At 46.5% G+C, this 24,726-nt stretch overlaps 1 protein-coding gene across 5 annotated transcripts in view; it reads left to right on the forward strand.

The window, feature by feature from the left end:
• The window catches only part of DPP6 (dipeptidyl peptidase like 6), a gene marked incomplete at both ends in the record, with an annotated part of 1,078,039 nt that overhangs the window by 818,128 nt on the left and 235,185 nt on the right, over positions 1-24,726 (forward strand). For 4 of the 5 annotated variants that reach the window (XM_082632824.1, XM_082632826.1, XM_082632823.1 and 1 more), the window contains one exon: positions 9,011-9,063. The exons of the other annotated variant lie outside the window; for it this stretch is intronic. In XM_082632824.1, the coding sequence (XP_082488950.1) occupies positions 9,011-9,063 (53 nt within the window). The remainder of the gene's footprint in view (positions 1-9,010; positions 9,064-24,726) is intronic. 5 annotated transcript variants of the gene reach the window in all.

A 24,726-nucleotide genomic window follows, 5' to 3' on the forward strand; every position in this document is an offset into this window, starting at 1 on the left:
AAGACGTGAATGGAACAGGAGATTAAAAATCAAGCAGAGACTTGAATCTGCCAGGAGATGAGATTTCTCCAGAATGTTGGAAAGGAAGCAGTGTGGGTTCTGATGTGGGACTCTGTCACAGTCAGGAGCTTGTCAGATGGGACATGCTAAGGCTTGAGCTCCCAGATCCAGGCTTCAGCACCTACACTGAGACTCAGTTAAACGTAAGCACCAGCCAGAGCAGAGACGGGGAGGGCAGGGGGCGAGGTCTCCAATGGGACTTGAGGGGTTCTCTGAATGGGGAAGAAGTTTAGGGTCACCAGGTTCAACATCACCACTCGCTGCATTCGCCTGGACGCCCCAGCAAATTCAGCCTCCATACTTTCAGTAATGGGGCCAGGAAGACTTGTTAGTGTTGGATAGCTTTCATCACCAGAAGTTAGCATCGTTGGGCTGAAATCGCTTTCCCTGTCATGCGCACTTGTCAACATTATCCTCCCTCTTGTAGTAAATGAGGACGGGCTTGCTCACACTGACTCACAAAGGCCCTTAAAACTCTAAGGACAACCCTCCAGCTCCCCTTCATCTTCTCTCTTCCGGGCGGACCGCCTCCGGGTGTCTCTCAGGTGGCTTTCTTTCCAGACTCCAGCCAACCTGGGCATCTTCTCTAGAGTATTTTGACCCATTGGTCTCACTCCTCAAAAAAAGAAGCACTCTGAGCTGGGCCCATTTCTCCAAATGTTAAGGGAGAGGGTTTCTGGACAAGATACTCATCGTTTCTTCCCAGAAAGACCCTACGAGCTGCTTAGCTCCTGTCTCATCACATACTGCAGATGTGCTCAGTTGTTTCAATTATTCAAAGAGGGACCTGGATGGAATAGTCAGGGGAGCCTTTGGCAGATCCTGAAGGCCCACCGGGTCATTAGCCATTCCACAGACAGGTCTTTGAGAGCTTCTCGGAAGCACGGCAGCTGCTCCATGATCGTGGATCATGACCATGGATGGAAGCAGGAGTGCAGGTTGTTCAGAAGAATGTGTCAAGACCAAGACTTAGGAATGCACCAGGTGAATGTGACGATTCATGACGTATTTTTGAAAAAATAGAGGGTATATTTGCTCACCTCACTTCTCCCCACATTAACTGACGGGGCACCAGGGCTTCAGGCTTAATTGTTTGATCTTCATCACCTTCCTGAAAGGTTGTCAGGGATACAGGGCAACTCTGGAAGGTGTTGGTGCATCTGTTGCCCTGATGGTAAGGATGCCACCACAGGTGTCACATGTGTCCAAACCCATCATCTTGTACACATCACATATGGGCAGTATTTGATGTATCAATTATTCCTCCGTAAAGCTGTTTTCAAAAAGGTTTTGAGGGAACATTTACAAAATGTTACAAAAGGAACACGAACAGTGCATGACTCTCATGAAGCATCTGTCATGGTCCATGAAACCTTGGCTTGGGTTTGGGAGGCAGATTGCTCGCTTTCTCCTGGGGGACTGGCTGTGTGTTAATTCTCAGTAGAGCTGGGTATTGCCAGCTAGAACCTAGTGGAATTTCCTTCTCTTTGGGAAATAGAACTTTTAAAACTGTGAGGAGATAGACCCTCTGGGTAAACACTTTATTTTCTCCAATTTTAAAGCCAAGAAATCTCACATTTTCCAACTTCTTTTAGAGTTTTTATTTTTTCCCTTCAGGTTTCTGGTTTTTTCACTCATCAGCGTGCATCTCATGCAGATAATTTTTCTTCTTATTTTTAACCGTTCGGTTTCCAAATCTCACTTTCTTTCCCTGCCCAATCGATCTTTTTCCTGTGTTAAAATTTGCCAGTACTTTTAACCTCTATTCACATCACGTTACCATATCTTCTTTCTTTAACCACCTATTCCATCCATGTGCCCTTGATCCTAGCTTGGGAGGATCTTACTCTGAGCTCATCTGCACCCTCTGATATGTTTAATTTCCTCTATAAATAGAATATAGGATCAAATAGGAAAGGGATAGGCATGTGCCCTGGCGCATCTGCTTCGGGATGGTCACACCTGTAACCGAAAGTGGGGTCCGGCTGCTCACCGCTCAAAAGCCATTAAAGAGGCCAGGTTGGTGGAGAGGGAAGTTTGCTTTAGTTTGGAGGCCGACAGCCAGCACGGGGGTGGGGGAGAGGGCGGACTTCTGTCCAAAGGCCAGCTCCCCCCCTCACCACTGACAGGCAGGGGCAAGAGCTTTTATAGGCCGAGGGAGGGGGCTACATGCAGCTGCAGCACAGTCAGCTCTAACCATCATATTGAGGTGGCCTGCGGTGCTCTGACCAGCGTCACCTTGATTGTTCTAAGTACAGCTAGTCTTCAGTTCCAGGGTCGGTGTGTTCCCATTTCCTTGAGGCCAGGTCTCAGAATTGTGGCAGCTTATGTCGTGGCTACGTCTGGTCATCGTGTAGTTAACTTCTCCCACCTGGTGGGTTTCAGTATCTGTAAGACAGCTCACAGGACAGGGCTCAGAATATTACCTGTAGCCCTTGAGGAGGAACTAAAGGTCCTTGACTTTGCTTACTGACTATTATGATTTGATCTCTTTTGACTTTTTTCTGTTGTTTCTGCATTTTCTCATTTCTCTGATTAAACTTATTCTTTGGCTAAAGTGTTTCCACAGACGAAAGGCAGGCGGTGGACACGGGGGGGCAGGGACCATAGGGTCCTGCTCCGTTTCACACCCATTCTAGAGCGCTCCTCACAGCGGCTGTCCAGCCTCTGCTTGAATTCTGTCAGTGCTGGGGGGCTTACCACCTCAGGGGACCATCCATCTCGTTATTGGAGCACTAAAGAATAGAGAGATTATGCTGACCAGGCACCCAGGGCAAAATCTCAGTTGTTTTCCTACCTCTCCCAGCCCTTGAAATAGGTTAGCTCCAACTCTGCATTCTCAGAGGAATTCCTGTTTTCTTACAGCCCAAAAGAGTAGAGAAAAAAAGAGTTTCATGGATTCTGCACAATGCTAGTCACTAGATCGTATAATTCTTAAAATTTAAACAAGAGCATTCTTGGTTCCTTTCTCATGGTTTAAATTTCCTGAACAAATACAGCTCTAACACTCAGGCTCAGAGGTTAACTAATTTTCCTGAGTTCACCCCTCGGGCGATCAGCAGGCTGAGAACTGATCCTGTGTCTTCCTCTAAAACTGTATAATAATAGTAGTGGGTCCACAGGAGTAGGTGTGTCCTACTCCAGACCTGTCCCGAACCGCCACACCCACCACACTGCTCCCGACTCGCTGTGAAGCAGGGACTTGCCGAGGCCTTGGGAAGGAGGGGAGGAGCCCTGGCGGGGCAGCTGGAAGGTCACTGGGGCCACTTAGGCATCCCAAACTAGGGCAGTGTTACTGGGGGTGGAAAATGTGCTCTGAACTTAAGGTTCATTCCAAAGTTACAACGTCCAGTGAAATTCGGAAACCACTTGTACATGGACAGTAAGGAAACGAAGGATAGAAATGGTTGGAGCTAATTCCAGTATGTTTCTACCGAGAGACCGGGTAAGTGGAAGAACATCAAAGAAGATTATTTAGGAGGAAAAGAGTTTATTTGGTTTTCAAAATATTGAACGTGGTGTAAAAGTTCTGGGTAAAAGCATCTATGCTGAAAGGCCCAACACAAGCTGAAAAGCCCAACACAAGCTGAAAATATGAGTCTAGAACTCAGAAGATGGATCAAGCATAAAAATATGAATTCAGTAAGAAACCTCACAAGAAAGCAGAAATGAATGTGCTCTTCCAGACCAAGGGTGTAGACCAACAAGGGAAACCCCCAAGAGTGGCAGGTTGGTGCCTGCATCCATTCAAGGGGTCTACACAGCAGAAAGGAAAGGCAAAGAGGCTGGAAGGAGGAAGGCAAGAGGAGATTGAAAGCAGTGACCTGCCATGGAATGACGAAGGGAGAAGGATTCCTATCACCTTTATCACGTACCACAGAGAGAGCGAGCGGGCTGGAAATCAGGAAGATACCATATGTACGGCAGCGGGACATCCGCTTGGAGGTGGCACTTTGAGGACGTCGGGAGGATAATGCAGTGGGTTCAAAGTGATAAAAAGTGAAGCAGTGTAGACTTCTCTTATGAAGTGCCATGATAGTTTAAAAGAAGAAGGAGTCGGAGGGGTGGCGGGGGGAACGCCCAAGGATTTTTTAATGTGGGAGATTTGAATTCTACAGATTCGGGAGAAGGAACAAGGAGAGGGAGTGATGGAAAATATAAGGCACGTAATTCGTGGTAGAGGAGTTGATAAAGTTCAACAGGTATCAGGAGGGGATGGGGTCAAGATCTCAGAGGTTAGTCCTGGAGAGGAAGGATGGGGGGAGGTCTGAAGGAAGGTGCTTGCCATAGGGATGAGGAGTGGGTGGTGGATCTGAGAAAGACTTAAGAAGTTAATTTGGCACAATTTGGAGATAGATTGAATTGAGCCAGAGGAGGAAGGAGGCAAAGAATGGAGTCAGGAAAAACTAGGTTTTCAGCTCAGATTACTGAGGGGATGAGGGAGCCACCCACGGGGATAGGAAGTATCAAAGGAGAGCTAGGTTTTAAGGGTAGATAAGAGATAACTTGGAGAATATTGAGTTTGGGGTGCCTGTGAGACATAAGATAGAGATATCGAGGGGGGAATCTGGTACACTGGTCTACAGTTGAGGAGATAGATCTGTGAAATTACCAATATTCAGATAATCATAATTTAAAACTACAAGAGTGGAAGGTTTCATAGAGGAAGAAGATGTAAAGTGAGTCTGGGTGAGTGTGCGTGATGGGACTGAGGTAGGAAAGACCAGAGAGAAATCAGAAGTGTGGCTCAGGGGGTGATGAGGGGAGAGGATCAGAAAGAAAGCTGTGGGCAGAGTGATGTTTCAGAAATATTGGAAGCAGACCAAATATGACCTTAGCCCAAGACAAGCCCTTCACTGGTTACTTTTTTCCCAATTATTGAATGCCAGTATCAACTATGTTGCATGATATATTTTAAAAAATAATTTGCTGAAATTGTCTTCCCATCTTGTGAATGGTGTTTTGGGTAACAGGTTTTCATGCATTCATTTTCCAAGAGTAATTTGTTGCTGTGGGAAGAAACCGAAGTAACTTATATTCATGAACTTCTAAAAGTCCACTCACAGAAAAATAACAATGCAGTCTTACCAACTTCCAACTCTTTGTACTTTTTTCCATGATCAGAAGTATTTAGAGTCTGTTTTAAAGAAAGAAGCATAAATACAAGAGATAGAGACCACACACACAAAAAAAAGAAAGTCTTTTATCTCTCCAAGGAACAAATTCTTTCAGTGAGATATAGTTTATTGTTAATGCGTTTTGAGCTAAGGCATCGTGCAAATGAAACTCTTGAAATGTGTCCTCTTTCAAAGTTGTTTTCTTTGTGCCTGGGGTTCTTTTGGCTCCAGGTTGAGGGAGTATTTTGTGGAAAACAATGGTATTTGATTGTTTCATCTTAGAGCAATGAGAAAATCCTTGCATCTTCCTCCCACTTGCCCATTTTTTGGAGTAGCACTTGAGTCATATTTGCACTTTCATGTTAAAGGCTTTCCGTTTGCATTAACAGGTTACTCTGGAATGCTTCTGTCCCATACATAGTTGGCAGATCCAGTCTCTACTTCTTGACTCTCTTTCATTCTGTTTGAATTTTTCTAATTAGTGATTTCGTTGTCCAAATATTCTATTACATTTCCCATCCATATACGCCTTCTTTTTTCTTTTTGCCTGACAGTACAGACAGAGAGTTGTAAAGGGATAGTTCTCTCTCATCTTCTCTTACCATTGCCCTTATAAGGTTATTTTAATTGTCTTCCTTTTTCTCATTGCTTCCACTCAGAAGATAGTCACAAAGCTGAATTTCAGGGTAATTTGCAGGTATATTTAAAGAGGTATGCAAAGATGTAAGTCTAGGGGTTTGGGAATGTCATAACCAGAGAACGAATTGAAATCACTCTTTCCAGATGGATTAAATAAGACCAAGAAAGACAGCACATGTCCTTACTTTGCATGTTTATTATGTCTCTTGGTATTCTGGATTTTTCAGTTGACAACAATCAACTTGGATTTGTAACTTGAGAATTAAGAGCTGTACCCTTTGTTCAGGCAATTTCCAATATGTGCTTAGAGAGAAACAGACCTCAGGCCAAATCTTGCTTGCGTTTGACTCAATTTTCCTATCCTAAAAATGGAATACTAATACCTTCCTCATACAGACTGAATGAATTCATGTATGCTAAGGAGTTGGCATGCTACCTAGTACGTGGTATGTGCTTCAGAATGCTGGCCACTCTCAACACGAGCAACACCACCACCGTCACCTTCGGGGCTTTGGACTGTTCTCTGCGGTAATGTCGAAGGCTTCCTCCAAGTGTTTTTGCCTATAATGCCCCCCCATCAGCCCCTCACTTCTTCTGTACCGACACTCTTTCGATAAGGAATTTGTCTATTTGTTTTAGAAGTCGCTGAAAGTTTTTAGGGAGGGAACCCAGTAACTCAGTGTACTCACATCTGATTTATTAGCTATCTTTCTTCTTTCGATTTAAACTAGATATGTTATTTACCTATTGCCGTGTAAGAAACTATCCAAAACTTAGTGGCTTAAGATAACCAACATTTATTATCTCGTGGTTACTGTGGGTCAGGAATTCAGGACCATCTTATCTGAGCATCTCTGGCTCACGTTCTCTCGTGAGGTTATCAGCCAGGGCTGCATCATCTGAAGCCTTGACTGCGGGTGAGGAATCCACTTCCACGCCCCTGAGTTCCTTGCTGGATGTTGGTGATTGAATGGGGAAGAAGCTCGGCCCCCCACCACCTAGACCTCCTCACAGGGCTGCTCGAGTGTCCTCACACCATGGTGGCCAGCCTCCCCCAGAGCAAGTGATCTGAAAGGGAGCTAGGAGGTGGCCACGATACCTTTTATAACCCGCTCTCAGAAGCCTAGGACCATCACTTCTGTCACACTCTATTTGTTGGAGTCACTAAGTCCCCCAGCACTCAAGGGTGTGGAATTAGGGTCCACCCTCCCTCCTCTGCCCCCTTCCCTGTGCCTCCCCGCCTCCCATCCCCTTTGCCTTTCCTCCACCCCCCTCTACCCTTTCTGCACCTCAGCTTCCTATCTTAACAAGCAAAGGTAATCTTTTGCCTTCCTGGGGTTACTGTGAAAATAAAGTGAGACACATAGTATGAAAAGACACATGGTTGGAAGGAGAGGTCAGAAACACTATACAGCACAGCACCCGATGCCGTAACCGTGGAGAAGTGGGACGGATCCACCCAGCTTCTGCTCCAGCGTCTGCTCACAGAGGCAACGTTTAGTCAAAGCTCAAGGACCTCTGAGGGGCTCTCTGAGCATCAGTCTGCTCAGGACACAGGGGCTGGTCCACAGGCCCTTCCTTCTTCTCCTGGGGGAGCATCACTGTGCAGCACTTCAGAAACAGCAGTTAGGGTCCTCTGGTCCTACCCAGATCGCCATGGCAGCTCTGTGAAGTTTTTCTTCACGGTTTTGTTCCTTAGAGTTACTTCTTCATAATTAGACCAGTATTTTTTTTTTTTTTTTTGCGTTACGCGGGCCTCTCACTGTTGTGGCCTCTCCCGTTGTGGAGCACAGGCTCCGGACGCGCAGGCTCAGCGGCCATGGCTCACGGGCCCAGCCACTCTGTGGCATGTGGGATCTTCCCAAACCAGGGCATGAACCCGTGTCCCCTGCATCGGCAGGCAGACTCTCAACCACTGCGCCACCAGGGAAGCCCTAGACCAGTATTTAAAGTAATTCCTCAGTCAGATGTCCATCTCCTGCCATCCAGCAGGTCACCCCAGGCCCCGTGTGTCTGGTTCAGGAGTCTTGACATCACTGGAAGCAAAAGGTCATTGGGACTTAAGTGCTGTTTTTTATTTTTTATATCTGGGCCATTTTTCTCCAAATAATTGATCCACTGTGATTTCCTAGAAATTAATCTTGGGGCCCAGACTAGATGGGGGGTCAGAGGTATTAGCAAATCCTACCCGTTTTTCCTTTGAAGATTCGCTTCCATCATCAGTTCCAAATGCATCCATATTACACGTGCTCTGCAATAGATCTGTCTTCCTCAGCTGCATGTCCCTCACCTGTTATGTGTAGAAAGCTACTTTGAAAATGCTAGTCCCTGAACATTTGCCCACACAGGGTGCCAACTCTCCATAGCTCCACAGGTAGAGGAGAGAAAGTGAAGTGTACGGTTCTCACTTCAACCCTGCAGGGTAACCCATCACTTTCCACACCCTGGGGAGGGCCTCTGTCCAGAAAGCTGGAGAGGATGGAGACCACGTTCTCCCTTCTTTGGGGGTATCGCTCGCATTGTAGTCACTGCATTTATGGGTTGGGGAGTATTCTCCTGGTTCAAGGGTTTAAGAGGGACATCTGAGATTTGGGGGTTACAGGAGTTTGGAAATGCTGTTTTGTTGTTGTTACCTTAGTTTTGAAAGCCATGCTCCCCTTCCAGTGAGTTCTTAGTTTATTGACCACTCCGTGAAGCTAAGACCTGCACATCAGATTGTCCAAGGGGGCAGGAGTTTGCCCAGTTAAACCTATCTTGGCTTCAGTACTCACCAAGGATACACAGTAGAATCGGCCGTAGTTTACAGCAGTGCGTGGGTCTTACAGTTTCAGGGTCCAGCTGGCTGTCGGGCAGCCTCCAGTGAGCAGTGTCCTCGTTAGTTCTGTTCTACATTTAGTTGAGCTGAGCTGGAAGCCTCTGCCCCTGATTTAATCACAAGCCAGGTAGTCATGGAGATGACATCTAGCCTCTGGCTGCCCGGTAAACTACATGCAAATGGTGAAAATAAAACAAACAAGGTATGCAAATTAACTTTCTGAGTAAATAAAAGATTTGGCCGCCAGGTCTCCTGACTAACTACTTTTGGTCCAGGGATGTTTATTAGGATTCAGGGTGATTTGAAAAATATCATAATCACAACCATTGTCTCAATGCCTGTTTTATTGTTTCTTGTGTGTTTTTTTTGTCTGTTTCAGATATATCAACACTCCTATACTGGATATTATGTCCTGAGCAAAATTCCTCATGGGTAAGATTGTTCTTTCATTTTCTTTTAACGTGAAATCTGCAAAACAAAGCGCAAAGCAGAGAGCTGACTAGTTGCTTAATTCTTAGGGCAGGAAATGAGGCACATTATTTCTTGACAGCAAAGTGTCCCCACGCTGTGGGACCCCCGTGATGCCTCCAGGGCCGAGGGGGTCACTTGAGTCCAGTTTCTTGCCCATTTGTGAAGCCCCCCTTCCTAGAACAGCTCCACCATCTCCTGCTCTGGTTCCCAGGTTTGCAGAGAAAGATTCCCCCTTCCCCCACCCCACTTTGTAATCAGCTGTGGCCCCTCTAGGGCATGGTGATTCGACCTAGGACTCCCAGGATGGTTCCTGGTTTTATATACATAATAGAGAGGGCAGCACCCCTAAGCTCATCTTGTTTCTCAAAAACGCAAGATTTGGGACCCAAAAGTGTGAGTGGGGAGGAAAGACATGAGTGCACGCGTGATTTTGCTGAGTTTTCAGTTCTGGGTAGACACAGCCACACACAACGTGGGGTGCTTTATCAGGAGCTCATCTTTGACGTCCGGAGGTGTGAAGACATGATTGAAGTTGGTGAAGCCGTTTGTTGAGTGGGCACGGGGAAAACCAGTTGCAGAGCAAGGAGAGTGTGGCAGGGATGGCTTTTACTGCTTCCATTTGTATTCTTTCTTTCTCTCCCCTCGTCTTCCTCCTTCTTCCTCCTTCCTCCCCTCCCCCACCCACCTACAACCCCTCCGCCCTCACCCCTGCCCCTGTTCTTGTTCCCACCTTTTCCTTCTCCTTCATGCCCTCCACGGTTTCTCTCACTTTTTTTCCGAAAAGGTGAAGTGCTCAGGAAATGTTCAAAGAAATTGGATTGTGCTGCTGGCAATGTTGTGTAAATTCCTGTGACTGTTTACGGGGAGGCCTCCTAATTTTCCTAAGCAAATTTAAACAAACAGCAGGAGTTACTAAAAAGTATTGTTCCATAGGAGAGCATTAATCACAGCATCTATGTTTCACAACTGCTGCTGTCTGTTTTCTACTAGGTTTAGGTAGAATATGAGCATATCCTTGGAAAAAAAAATGGGGAAAATAATTTCATTTGATAAATGAAAGATACATGTAGACATGCAGCCAAATGTGATTAATTGTTTCCGTTAGACTATTAGAAAAATCAAGCCCCGAGAAACTGAAGATGACCCCCCGTAGTGAAAACAAAGTATCCATAGGTGGTTTTTTTTTTTAAAGCATAGTTCAAATAGAAACTCAAACGTTTTTCACTAAGGAGGGATTATTCTATTATTTTTCAAGCAGATATGCATCTTCAAAGGTCTCGGCAGGCAGGAGTGTAATTATGCCTTGAGATTTATCTACCCCTTCTGGGAACAGTAGAATTTATTGTAGATGATGGATATTTCATTTCATCTTACATAAATGTGTAAAACTTAAAACTTGAAAAGCATTTTGTGCTTGACACATGGTGTAAAGATTTTACTGCATCAGTTAGAATTTAAGAGAAGTAGGTTCTGAGAACCTGGCACAAGAGTTTGCCAAACCAGCCACAAACCGAAGGACAAGGTGGTGTGTGCTGAAGGCTTGGTTTCAGTGCTCACGATGAGGAGGATGTTCCCTCCATAGAGGATGCCAACAAAGAGTGAGCTGCTTTGGGTATTTTTTAAATAATCATAGTAATAATAATTGCCGTCATGTATTGAATGAGTCTCAAGTGCGCCCACCCTAGCACATCAGTCCTGCAAAAAAGCATTCTTCTCCGCCTTTCACAGTGAGAACTCTGTCATCTCATAGCTGGTGCCCAGGAGAGCTGGAATCCAGCATAGCCTGGCTCGCTCTCAATCCTGTGCCATCAAAACAACCGCCTCGGGTAAAATTACAGCTGTAAATATCAGATTTTTAGTGGTGCTAATTTATTGCGTTTATTTATTTATTTATTTATTGCGGTACGCAGGCCTCTCACTGTTGTGGCCTCTCCCGACGCACAGGCCCAGCGGCCATGGCTCACAGGCCCAGCCGCTCCGCGGCTTGTGGGATCCTCCCAGACCAGGGCACGAACCCATGTCCCCTGCATCGGCAGGCGGACTCTCAACCACTGTACCACCAGGGAAGCCCAGAGCTATTATTTTTAACATAAAGTGTTTCACTAAGTCTTTATATCAGAATGTCAACAAAATAAAGCAATCTTTCATAATAGAGATTATAACCAGCTAAATGTTCTCTGTTAAGGGTCCATTGTGTGTTTTCATAGCAGTTTTTGGTAGACTTGGCTGTTTCTTGACATTTTCCTGACATGACTCTTTTTTGGATTAGTTTTCCCATTGGCTTGAGTGCTTTTTTTTAGAAAAATTATATTTCTGTATAATTATAATTTCTTATATCTTTTAGGATCATTCTGAAAATCATATGGGCTAGAGAAAATCAATCCTTCTATAACAGAAATCAATTTTAGGAAAAATTTGGTATACCCCGTAGTTATGTAGCATTGGCATTTTGGAGTTTGGCAAACAGAGCAATAATAGAACAGAAACTGAGAAATATTCAGAGGCATTTTTGTTTACATGTCAGGCCATCTTCTGTGGATATTGTTGCCCTAACCTTGCTTATTTACCTGTACCAAACAAATTGTACAGGATTGTATTCCTTTGGAATTCTGGTTGACTTATGAAGTCACATTCTGCATCTGTGAAAATAATAAACTGAGACAGATTCCTTCTGCCCAAGGTTACTCTCTAACTTTATAGGCTGGGATGCAGAAGAGCATTCCATTTATTTAGAAAATAGAAATCTAGGTTGACAACATAGCTCAATGCCCAGTACCTTGCCTGATATCATGACACAGGAGTTAAGAACTGAAGCCCTGTGGTCCCATAGACCTTAATGTGAATCCCAGTCTGCAGCTGACTCTTGGCTGTGTGACCTTGATAGTTGCTGTACTTCTACAGATCTTAGTTTCCATATTTTTAAAAAGATGTTAATAATAGTGCTCACCTCATAGGCACATTATAAGAATTAAGTGGAATGATACATGCAAAGTGCACAGCAGAGAATTTTGCTTCTAGTGAATGCTTGGGAATGTTATTCTTCATATTGTAATATATCCCCAATATATATTTATAGTCTTGTAATTAAATTTTTTTAGACTTTACTTTCTAGCTAGCTCAAATCCTTTCTGTTACAAGGAGAGGAATGATATAACCCCTACAATAATAAAATTCCCTTTAATAATTTTTCAAAGCTAAGACTTGTTCTGTGACACTCAGGTGATTTTAATGCCCATGTGATTTTTTAAAATTAATTAATTTATTTATTGGCTGCATTGGGTCTTTGTTGCTGCACGCAGGCTTTCTGTAGTTGCAGTAAGAGGGGCCTACTCTTTGTTGCGGTGCACGGGCTTCTCATTGCGGTGGCTTCTCTTGTTGCAGAGCACGGGCTCTAGGCGCGCAGGCATCAGTAGTTGTGGCACACGGGCTCAGTAGTTGTGGTGCACAGGCTTAGTTGCTCCGCGGCATGTGGGATCTTCCTGGACCAGGGCTCGAACCCATGTCCCCTACATTGGCAGGCAGATTCTTAACCACTGTGCCACCAGGGAAGTCCTGCACATGTGATTTTAATTTCTCTCTTAAAAGAGATGTCTATAGCTTCAACTATCTGCAGTTCTCAATGCTCAGTAAGTTCTTTTTATCTCATCTCAATCTGACTTACTGCAATTAATTTTTAAGACTTTCTTGTTTTGCCTCCAGTGGAAGCAGAAAAGACAATATAAGTCAACAAACATTTATTGAAATGCTGTATTGAGCAACAAAAGCACAGTTGCTATCCTTAAGAAGTTTAAAATCTTGTTGAAGAGGAAAGATGCAGACTTATATAACAATATAAAATTAAGTGCCTCAAATGGGTATTTTAGACACTGAACACAAAAGAAGAGATGTCATAAAGGATCTCAGAAAGGAAGTCTGGCTTGAGCGGAGCCTTATAATTGAGTAAGTTTGGTTTGGTTTGGTTTGGTTTGGTCTAATAGATGGAGACAGAGAGGAGATGTTCCAGATTGGGTAAATCATTCAACAGGCTTGACCCTTTCCAAGAGCCAGCATCTTCCTGGAGTTAGTGGGGTTCCAGGCCAGGCCAGAGCAGGGCTGTTCTCATGGGGCTCTGCATGGGGAGAGATAGGGTTGGGTGGGTTTAGGGTGAGCCTGGCGTGTGGAAGACCTAAACCCCACCCTGGTGTGATGGGTCTTTCGAATAAGAACACACCGAACACCGAGCAGAAGAGATGTGGTGAAGGTGGCGGGCGTAGATTCGTTTTATGCGTGTGTGTAGAGAGAAGGAAAGGGATGAACAGGAACATGGAGCCAATTAGGAGACCCAGTGGGGAGCAGTGAAGGCTCGGTGTAGAGACCACATGACTGGGATTATGGGCGTCTGGTGTTCACTTGGAAAATGAAGACAGATGCCAAGCGTTTCTACTCCACGTCCCTCTAATTAACTCTGTGGCAGGCTGTGCCTATGTGAGTTGAGCCTGATGCATGAGAATGTTGGAAGTAGTGAGGTCACGAGGGCAGCGGGGAGAGTCCCAGCAGTGTCAGTGTCTCCACATCTCCTTCCCCAGGACCCTGCACTGGACCTTCCACTCAGACACACTTTGCTCTGCAGAGCTGCCGGAAGTTGCATGAATAGGATTGCTTGTATACCTTGAGGAAGCGCCAACGTGAAGCCAAAATGTAGGAGAAAGAGAGTTCTTAGAATGGCATTTTACGTGTCTACCATGGCATCGGGCAGGGAGAGTCCTGCTGTTACCGGCATTCACAATAATTTCAGAACTGTGGACAGCTCCGAGCTCTCCTGTAGGATTTGGTCTTAGCTGCTTCCCCCCCTCCTGCTCCCTTCCCCTCCAGGCCTCCCTCCTCCTCTCCCTTCCTCCCCTGAAATCCAAACTGTTAGCAAGCACTATCAAAATAACATGAACTTTAAAGTCGAATCTATCTGGGAATAAATTCCCAGTCAGCCTTTCTACCTGTGTAATCATGGAAAAGTTTCTTTGCTTCTCTCGGCACTATTACTCCGCACATATGATGGAAATAAAATGCCTGACTGATAGGGTTCATGTAAAGGTTATGAATACTGTAGGATAACGACTTGGTGCATTTAAGTGCCTATTTTGGAGTGCAGAAAGCACTACGGGCTTTTTTCATGGTGGAACCAAGACCTTCCGTTACACACCCAAGTCTAATTAATCTCCCTCCCCGCAGTTTCCCTGCCTTTAGACAGGAAATAAATTTCACCCTCAGTGCCAGCTCTGATCAGGTCTAATGGCTTCCTGGAGCTCTGCGTTTAGAGGTGGTCTAGAGCTGTGCCTGGGCTCTGTGGGGAAGGATGCCGTGATCGACGTGTCGGGGTGGCGGTGGAGGGGAGTGGAGATGCACATGATGCCTTCCAGAGGCCGGACCTGCTTGCCTCAAGGACCGCATCGGTGGCGTGTGCCATCACTGCCCCCCACAGAAGGTGCTCCCGCCTTTGCTCTCTCCGTCCTTCACCCCATCCTCCACACACACGCCAGAAACTTCCAGCTCACGGTGTCCAACTCCTTCTGATCCTTCAAGCCCCGACATCAAAACCCCTCCTCTAGTAATCCCCCTGCAGCTTCCTGCACCCCTGGAGTAAGATTGCCTCTCATTTCACACTGTAATGTATCCTTGCGTTAGAGTGCTAGTAACCTTGTTGTGGGTATAACCTTGTTGTGGGTATATAATGTTTCTGAACAGAATGTTTAGAAATGTTTTCAATATGCATTTACTGCCCGACACATTTCTCTCCTGAATTCTAAGGTGTCAGAAAGAGGGGTTTTGCTGGGAGGGGCTTGGCCTGTGTCTGTGGCCCTGGTGGCCGTTGCCCAGGATGAGAACAGGGCTGCCCAAGAATAACCACAGGAGAGGCTGCACCCGTAGATCTGAGCTACCGGCAGAAAAGCCACTAGCCACATGCAAAGGGGTTCTTTTCCACTGAATCATTTGCTGTCCTCAAAAACTTTCCCACCACATCTGAAGATTTTCAAGCAAACAAACCCGTTTGGAAATGAGGTGAAGATACGCATGATGCGTCATTTTGTCAGGCACCTCGTGGAACCTAAACTTGTATGTTCGTATCCTTAAATTGTTCCCAGCGCAAGAGGGAGTCCATAGATGTTGGCTGACAGTTGAGGAAGTTAGTTAATTAATTAAATGATATTGTCTAGTATAAGAAGATGCAAGCCTGGGACCCACCCCAAATCAGTTAGACCAGAGTCTCAGAGGGTGGGACCTCACGAGAGTTTTTTTAAGTTACTCAGGTGTTTCTAGTTTGGATATCGGGGGTCACCTGGTCCTACCCCACTTCTTCACTTGCTCTCATCACTAAGTGACCCCCAGGATTTTATCCGGAGCTGAGAAATAACCCTTCTATTTCTGGAAAAAAATGACAAACATTTCCCCAGAAACACTAATTTCCTTGTCCTCTCGACAGAGAAATAGTGGCAGGTCGCAGGTTAACAGCGTTCTTGGAGATTTATCTAATGATATGCATTAAAGGCTCAATAGCATTGACGTCTGCACCGCGGAGATGAGATTCAGCCTTGCGCTTTTGTCGTCTGAGTTCATCCCCAGAACGGGACTGTGATGCTCAGGCTCATTCTGTGTCTGGGCTGGAGTTTGACGTGAGCGCCACCTAGTGGGCTCAGCCTGGAAGCCGCCTGTTCCGATTCGTGCATTTCGGAGCTCAGCTGCTCACCAGCTTCTCTTGAAGAATCACAGAGCCATTTCTAAGTCACACAAAATTAGAGGCAACTATGTTGAACCCTTTCAACTGGGCCTGAGTGTCAGTCACCTGAGAAGACTCTGTCTGCATCCCTGAGGTCAGCTCTGTTCTTGTTCACAGACCTTTTCCTAAAGAGAAAAGGCTGGTGCATGTGGCAGATTGCCCTGGAGGCCAAGCCTGCCAGATGCTTGCAGCAGCTTGTGCTGTGCATCCACTCCTGCTGCAAAATGATGGGCACACACCCCCGCCACAAGCCAGGACTATATTAGCCACAGACGGAGACTGTGTGTGTCACTTGCTGTCTAGTCTATTTTGTTCTATCTTCACATCACCTTCTCTCTGATCCAGGCGGTCTGTATGGGGGCTGGACACAAAGCCCCCTGCCTTATTTACTTCAGTGACATTCGCATAGATTAAACCTCAAGGACAGCCTTGTCCAGAAGAGCAGCACTCAAGGACAGCAGGATGGGTGGTCATCCAGACCCTAGAGAGACAGGGATACACTGGTCACATCTATATAACTACAGCCTCATTGCAGCATAACTTACTTAGAGTAAAACTCACACTTTTTAAATGAGAAATTTTCATTATGTTCTGACGAATGGGTGCAATCATAGAAGCACCTCCACAACCAAGATAGGGAACATTTCCATCTCCCCAAAGTATTCCGCTATGCCCGTCCTCCACCCACTGTGATTGCCCCTGGCGTCCATCCCTGTAGCTTTGCCTTTTCCGGAATGTCTTCTATATGGAGTCGTGTTTACACGGTCCTGTGTGAGTGGCTGCTTCGTCAGCGCGGCTGCGTTTGAGGTTCACCCACGTTGCTGCCGGTGCAGGTAGGTTATTCTTTTTATTTCTGAGAAGTGGTCCAGTGAGTGGATAGACTAATTTGTTTGTGTGTTTGCCATGTAACGTTTGAGTGGTTTCCAGCTTGGGGCCGTTATGAATGAAACTGCTGTGAATGTTTGCGTACAGAATTTCTTATAGGCACGTTTTCATTTTTCTTGAGTAAATAGCTAGAGGTAGAATGGCTGGGCCGTACAGTAAATGTATAATTTGATAAACTGCCAAATTGCTATCCAAGGTGGCTGTTTAGACCCCCTTTTTTAAACTCCCTACCCCATCAGGCTGGGATTTTTGGTCCCCATCCTCCACCTGGTCCCTGCGCAAGGCCGGCTGATTTGCGTGCTGGGGTTCCTGCCCAGGGCAGAGCCTGTGCCTCTCCTGCCCCGACGTGGGCACTCAGGGGGGCCTTCCAGCCAGGTCCCCATGATCGTTCCCTTTGCAGCGCTCTGTAAATGACAGGTCCTTCGGGAAGTAGGTGGCGAGCAGGGTGGAAACTTCCTGAAGAGGCTGTTCGTGGGCGGCCCTGGCACAAACCTCAGGAGCCGTTAAGGACTCCGGCCCCAAGCATCACTCACTTCCTGGACAGATTGATTTAGGAGGAGGGGTCTCTTTTTGAGAATCACCTCTCATTGGCGGAAGGACCAGGTTCCAAAGTGTGCATGTTCCAGCAGCTTTGGCGCTGAACTGGGTCTGCCGGCTGCTTCAAGGCGGAAGCAGAGCAGAGGCCCCGCACCCAGCATCCAGCATCTGTGCGGCGGACACCTGCCTCTGACCATCGGTTCCCGTCTAGGCGAGCAAAGGGCACGGCAGGCTTTGTCCGACTTTCCCGTCTGCTCTGTTGTTGTGTCTTGACTACAGCAGGGTAGGAGGCGGGCCACAGTGCTGGTCCGCCAAAGGACAGCCCATCCAGGCTGTGTATTGGACTAATAAGTATTTCTGAAGCTGCCCACAATGGACGAAAGAACATACGCTGTGGCATTTCCTCACTGAGAAGGCCTGATTCCCAGGCCTCAATTGCACAGCATTCTGTGGAGATGACACAGCTGTTTGTTCAGGTGAAGCTTTCAGCTCCCAGGACTCAGCTCGGCCAGCACCGCCTGCCGCCAGTGGGACACTCAGGGGCAGGTCGATGCAGTGCCGGGGCCGAGGCACCTGGATTAAGAAGTCACACAACAGTAAGGCTCCTGCCTGTCTAGACTGGAAACTAACAACCCTCCCCTATAGCTCTGTGTCCTCTCCATCCAGCAAGACCTATGGAGGTTCCCACACTGCAGGGGGAGGGTTGGGGCCCAAGAACCCTGTAGAGCAGGGGTCCCCAACCCCCGGGCCGGCACTAGTCCGTGGCCTGTTAGGAACCGGGTCACACAGCAGGAGGGGAGCGGCGGGTGAGCGAGCGGAGCTTCATCTGTACGCCCAGCCACTCCCCATCACTCGCTTTATCACCTGAGCTCCACCTCCTGTCAGCATTATGGTGAGTTGTATAATTATTTCATTACATATTACAATGCAATAATAACAGAAATAAAGTGCACAGTAAATGTAATGTGCTTGAATCATCCCAGAACCATCCACCCCTGCCCCGTCCCCCGTCAGTGGAAAAATTGTCTTCCATGAAACTGGTTCCTGATGCCAAAAAGGTTGTGGACCACTGCTGTAGAGAGTTAGCCTGGTCCATGAACTCAGACATGTGGACACCAGTTCCCAAGTATGAACAAAAGGTCAAGGCTTTTCCATCTCTCTGCACATCTTTGATTCACTGCATCATGGCCCTGATGTACATTTCTATCGACATTGCAAGCACTTGGACGGGCTTTTGGGGCAGTGCTAACAAACACGGCTTCCTCCCAGGCGCCATGCACAAGCGGCCCAACGTGGAAAGTAAGGAGAAAAAAATTCAAATCAGGGCTGATGTGAGCCTCACACTTAAGCATCAGTGGTGTCAGAACTAAAATTCCTGAACCAGGACTGAAGCTAAGGGCAGACGTCCTGCTGAGGCCAGTGACCGTGGCCCCAGGGAGGGTGCTGCCATCCTTTGCCGGCCCCTGGTCTGTCTCCCTTACTTGCAGGCCACAGGCAGCCCTCGGGATCTTTCCTTTGCTTCTCTCCCTGCAGTTCCCTACTGCTGACCTTGTGGCGTCTGAACACCATCCAGCTCCCGGGCTCCATCCCCTCAGCTCGAAACCATTTCACCCAAACTGCCCTGCCCAGACTCACCCGTCACTCCAGGCAGGAGCCACCCTCATTCCACTTTCCGTCTTTGTCACCTTGGTGCCTCAAATGAGGTTGTTTCCTTATTCCTCTATGCGTGTCTTTAAAAGCCGTACCGTATAAGCTCCAGCGTAGGCCCAGATTCCTTTCTGCTCCTTAGTCTCTTGATTTCATTTATGAATGAATGAATGGACCTTCGAATGCATGCGTAGGCATTTCGTGAGCACTTACCATGCGTCTGATTCAGAGACCTTAACACATGGCAGTTTATCTTGTACTTGTAACAATGGTGGGGTGTAGGTTTTAGCCCCACTTCAGAGATGAGAAAGCCGAGACTTGAAGTTGGAGTAACCTGCTCAAGGTCACACAGCTGGTTGTTGGCCAGGACTGCAGCGGGGCTCTTGCGGCTCCAAGCATAGTATCCTCTCTGTGACGACATCGCTTCGCTCTGCATTCCAGTCTGACGAGAGACACTGGGCCAACTGAGAACCACACCCTTCGTTTTATGGAGGTAACTCTTCCTCCTTGTGTTGAGGGCCCTTTGAAGCGCACAGGAGGGACGGTATTCACTAGCTCTGAGGTCCGGGGATGACCCAGTAACCAGCATCGTTTGACCAGCGGAGGTGACTTGGATGGGTGCCTCTACTCAGTGTGTGTCTGCATGGCCTCGAGCTGCAATTTACGTTCTGTTTGACCTCAGAGAGTAACAGTTAACATCGGTGCTGTTTTGATTTGACACACAAAAGGTATCTGAAGCAAATAAGTGACCCCTATCAAAAGAAAATTATACATCATCACATATAAACATGCTAAGAGGCCAGATGGGAGGATACCCCGAGGGCCCTGTGTGTCCCTGGTGATCCCGGACCACCCGCCAGAGACCACGGCTCCAGGCTAGCCCCCTCCAGTCTGCTGTGCACTGTCCCATGTGCTGGCTACCAAGACAGCGTTACCTCCTAGAGGAGAGGCTCTGGGGTTTGGAAGCAGTGAAGGGGTGCTTTTCCCAAAAGCAAGTCATCCCTGAGAGTCTCTGTCCCGTGAGGAAGCGGTGAGTGTGCACCTCGGTGGAGGTGACCTTTTGAACCTGGGCTGAAGATCACGGAGCTGGGTTCTACTGTGTAACATCAGGCACTGCCCTTGGTCTCCTTGTTCTTGGAGCTAAAGGCAACTGCTCCAGATGCTCTAAAGGGCTGTCAGAGTCTTATGTGACTTTGGAAAGAACTAAGAATATTGTTTTGGTTTTGCATTAAAATTCCTACTTCCATGTGTTGAGAATACCTGAGCTTTCAAAAGACCATCCCCTGTTCCCACCCACCCCCTCACTTTCCCAGGAACCCTGAGAAAAAGAGGGAAAACTTGTCTTTTGAAAGTCAAGGAAATCCGATGGCACTGATTGCCCTAGTCCCTGTGGGCACAGCCCAGGTATTTATCTGAAATTATGTGGCTGGACCACGTGGCGATGCTGAGAACTCAAGCCAGGGAGGGAACTCGGGCATGCTTATTTTGTAGGGAATAAAAATCTGAAATAGAAGGGTTGGGTTGAACCCTTTTGAAGAAAGAGCAGGTGAACAGAAAGGTCAGTACTCAGACAAGAGAAACCCAGAGCGGCCGAATCAGGCAGTGTGCCCACCCTTGCAGAGGAAAGCTGTCCTTGCCCATGGAGAGGCCGGTGTCCCTGTCTGAATGCCAGGTCTCATCCCTTCACTCTGTCCAGCTAACCGGGCAGCTTCGGATGACAGTTGAACTTAATTGCTTCATTCACGTGAGCCTGGTCAATTGGCCCGCTGTATTTCTCATCAGAAATTAATAGACTACCTTTCTCAGTTATATATAGATCCGTATGAGTTTGACTAAAATTTGGCTGTAAAAAGTCATCTAATCAGAGTCCATTAAAAATATAAAGAAATACATCCTTCAGAAGAATTGGTTCTTACCATGCAGTGGTAACCACTGAGCACGGGTCTCACTGCTGTCGATGATGGTAGCGTTGTGGTTGGTCTTTATGTTTGACTTCCACCTTCAGATCCCGGTGTTTCATAGATGCTAAACAACGCAACTCCAGTCATGGGAAGTGTTTATTTTCAGAGGTGGGATGCCCTCTGCCACTTTCAACTTCTTGTTAACAAGATGCCCATTCTATCAACAACAGGGCATTAAGCCAGGCCACTTGTCCTTTTGGTATCTAGTGCTATTTTTGGCATGATTTTTAGACCCACGGAGAGAAAGGTCTTCTGTGAAAGTGATCATATCATTTTGAGTTCCTGGGTGTCCTTATTATCTTGACATGGACCAAAAAAACCTGACTTCCGCTGTGTCAGATTGTCTGTTGCTGATTTGTTACCAAATTAATACCAAACACTAAGTAGCATTAGAATGGAAGAAATACTTTTTGCCACAAAGCGGAGAATTCAGTCTTGGATAAAGAATGTTTTCCCAGTCTATGGAGAAAAATCACCTGTGTGTGTGTGTGTGTGTGTGTGTGTAGGAGGAGGAGAGAGGGAGAATGCTTCTAAAAAAAAATTCCTAATTTAAGTCCACGGCTTTCTTTTTCCCCCAATTAAAGTCAATCTGAAAATCATTTTTTTATTTTTTATTTTTTTAACATCTTTATTGGAGTATAATTGCTTTACAATGGTGTGTTAGTTTCTGCTGTATAACAAAATGAATTAGCTATATGTATACATATATCCCCATATCTCCTCCCTCTTGCATCTCCCTCCCACCCTCCCTATCCCACCCCTCTAGGTGGTCACAAGCACCGAGCTGATCTCCCTGTGCTATGTGGCTTCTTCCCACTAGCTATCTATTTTACATTTGGTAGTGTTTATATGTCCATGCCACTCTCTCACTTCGTCCCAGCTGACCCTTTCCCCTCCCTGTGTCTACAGAGTGAAGCAAGCCAGAAAGAAAAAAACAAATACTGTATGCTAACACATATATATGAAAATCATTTTAAATCATACATTTGTCATGGGAAGCCAGACCTGAAAAAAGATTCCTTTGAAAATAGAGGCCATTGCTACCAATGTAGTCGTCTCTAAAAGCTGCATGATACGTGAAATATTTTCATAAAGAAATGGCAAAAAAATTTCTTTCCATCCAACTTCAAGGATTACTTCACTAGATGGAATCAGCCAGAGATGCAGGAATATATCTGCAGAAGGTTTTATCAGCAGGACCTGCTCTGGAAACCTGTGAGTTCTGCCAGCTTCCTACAGGTCCACAAAAGTAGCCCATGGAGTATACAGGGGAGATGGTTAGACTCACCCAGATCATTCTCAAGCTGTTTCTCTTTTTTCTACCAACAGGTTGAACTCTTTAAAGAGCCATGTTTTCAAAAAGTTATTTCTCGACCCCAGAAATTTTATACAATCGTAACCAAAAGAAACAAACCGGCTATAGCACTGATACGGCAGTTTCTAGGTCAGATATTGTTCTTAGGGCTTTCCATATACCCCTCATCGAATGCTTACAATATACCTATGACGTAAAGGCTCTTACTGGCCCTTTTACATATTGAAAACCCAGGCGTAGAGGGTACAATGGCACAGCGAGTCAGTGGCAGAGCCAGCATCGCCCCCCAGGCGGCCCGGCTGCAGGGGTGACTCAAGGGTGGGCGCGCTGCCTGTTTCTGCCGCTCTGGGCTTCTCTTGTCTGCATGTTGACCTTTCTGTTCACCTCCATCCTTCTTCAAAGGAATCAGTGAGGAGCTCCAGGTCAAGAGGGCAGAGCAACTTTCTCTACTTTCAGGTGTTCTTAAGCCCCTCCGATACAACAGAAAATAAAATTTAACGCATAACCCACAAGGAGCAAAGAGCAGAAATACAGACAACAAAACTGTGAAAGTTGGAAAGCAAAGGGAGAGTGGGAAATGATGCAGCCCAAACATAAGACAGCTGAGTCCCACACCAAGAACTGACCTGGTTTCCCCTAACCCCTCCCCACCCGCCCCAGAGCGGTCCTCAGCACACGAGTCACAGGCAGTGCTCAGTTTAGACCGCAGGGTGCTTCTCCTGGTTGGCTGTGGTCTCCGCTCTCGTGGTTTAACCCTTTAGAATATCACCTCTGATGAGAAGGCTTCGGCATGGGCCCCTCCAGCTGCTTTTGGAAAGTCGATGGATGGGCTGTGGAAGGAAAACAAGGACCATCTGAAAATTAAGAAGCTGTCAGAGCCCCAGTTTTACCTTGCCTACTCCCCTGAAGACCGGAGGTTTACTTCTTGGCCAGGATAGAGCGGCGGCCCTCAGATGGAGGAACACTGGGACAGTTTAAGGTCTGAAACAGGGACGAAGGGTTGCCCACACTGGGTGGAGAGACTTCCTTCTCTTTCCTTTCGTCCCAGACGCGAGGCAGCTATGCGTCACCCACCGGGGTGGGGACGGAGGGATCCATCCCAGAAGAAACTGACCAAGCCAGGTCCAGGGGATGCCGACCAGAGGAACCAAATGCCCCAGGCAAACCTTCCCTTTTCAGAGCTTCCCATCAGCTCCTCAGCCCCAGGTTCCTAAACGTGGGCCCACGAGAAAGAACGTGATTGGACTGAAGAAACCTTCTCGCCTGAAAGATAGAAATCAAACCGACAAACAGAAGCAGGTATTTTGGAGAAAATAGGGATCATAAGAGGAGAAGCAAGTGTTAGGACAAAACCTCTTCTTAATATATCCTCAGAAAATATGTTACTCTCATGAGACAAAACAGAACAATATATACTACTTTTAACTTCAGAGAACAAAAAGCGCTTAGGAATGAAAAGTATGATAGAAATGAAACCCAATAGAAAAGATTAAAGACAAAGGTGAGGACGTTTTCCAGAAAATACAACAGAGACAGAGACAGACAGACAAAGAGATATGAAAAGTGGAAAAGAAGGGTGAGATACAGAAAATAGAGAAAAGACATGAAGATTTAGGGGCCCAGCTGGGCAATATAGAAGCACATTTAAGAGTTAGCTAAATGTAATTTTTAATGATACAAATGAACTTATTTACAAAAGAGAAATAGATTCACAGACATAGAAGACAAACTTACGGTTACCAAAGGGGAAAGTTAAAAAACGGGAGGGAGGGCCTCCCTGGTGGCGCAGTGGTTGAGAGTCCGCCTGCCGATGCAGGGGATACGGGTTCGTGCCCCGGTCTGGGAGGATCCCATATGCCGCGGAGCGGCTGGGCCCGTGAGCCATGGCCGCTGAGCCTGTGCGTCCGGAGCCTGTGCTCCGCAACGGGAGAGGCCACAACAGTGAGAGGCCCGCGTACAGCAAAAAAAAAAAAAAAAACAAAAAAAACGGGAGGGATAAATTAGGAGTTCGGGATTAACGTATAGTAGTGTGTACTACTATTTATAAAATAGATAAACAACAAAGACCTACTGTATAGCACAGGGAACTATACTCAATATCTTGTAATAACCTATAATGGAAAAGACTCTAAAAGAATATATATATGTGTACATATATCTGAATCACTTTGCTGGACACCCGAAACTAACACAACATTGTAAATCAACTATATTTCAATAAAAAATTTAAAATAAATAAATAAATATAGTTTTAAGCCCCTGTATCCACTGCACGTGGGAATCTCCTCTGCTTTCTTCCAGTTCACTCCCCGTCTACACAGCATCACGTCTCACCACATCCTTTCATGGGTTAAACTCATCCTGGAGCCCTGTTGGCTACTAACCATGGAGCACAGCTCCAGAGCCAGGGCCACTTGAGTAGGAAAAATCCAGGCTGCACCGCCCAGTCCTAACTGCGTCAGGTGCTGCCCAGGTGGGCCTGACTGTGGGCAGGCTGCTGGATCCCCTTCTCAGAGAACTGGCTCTTCTCT

This window comes from Mesoplodon mirus (genome assembly GCF_964341445.2).
Source record: "Mesoplodon mirus genome assembly, chromosome: 9".
Taxonomy (NCBI): domain Eukaryota; kingdom Metazoa; phylum Chordata; class Mammalia; order Artiodactyla; family Ziphiidae; genus Mesoplodon; species Mesoplodon mirus.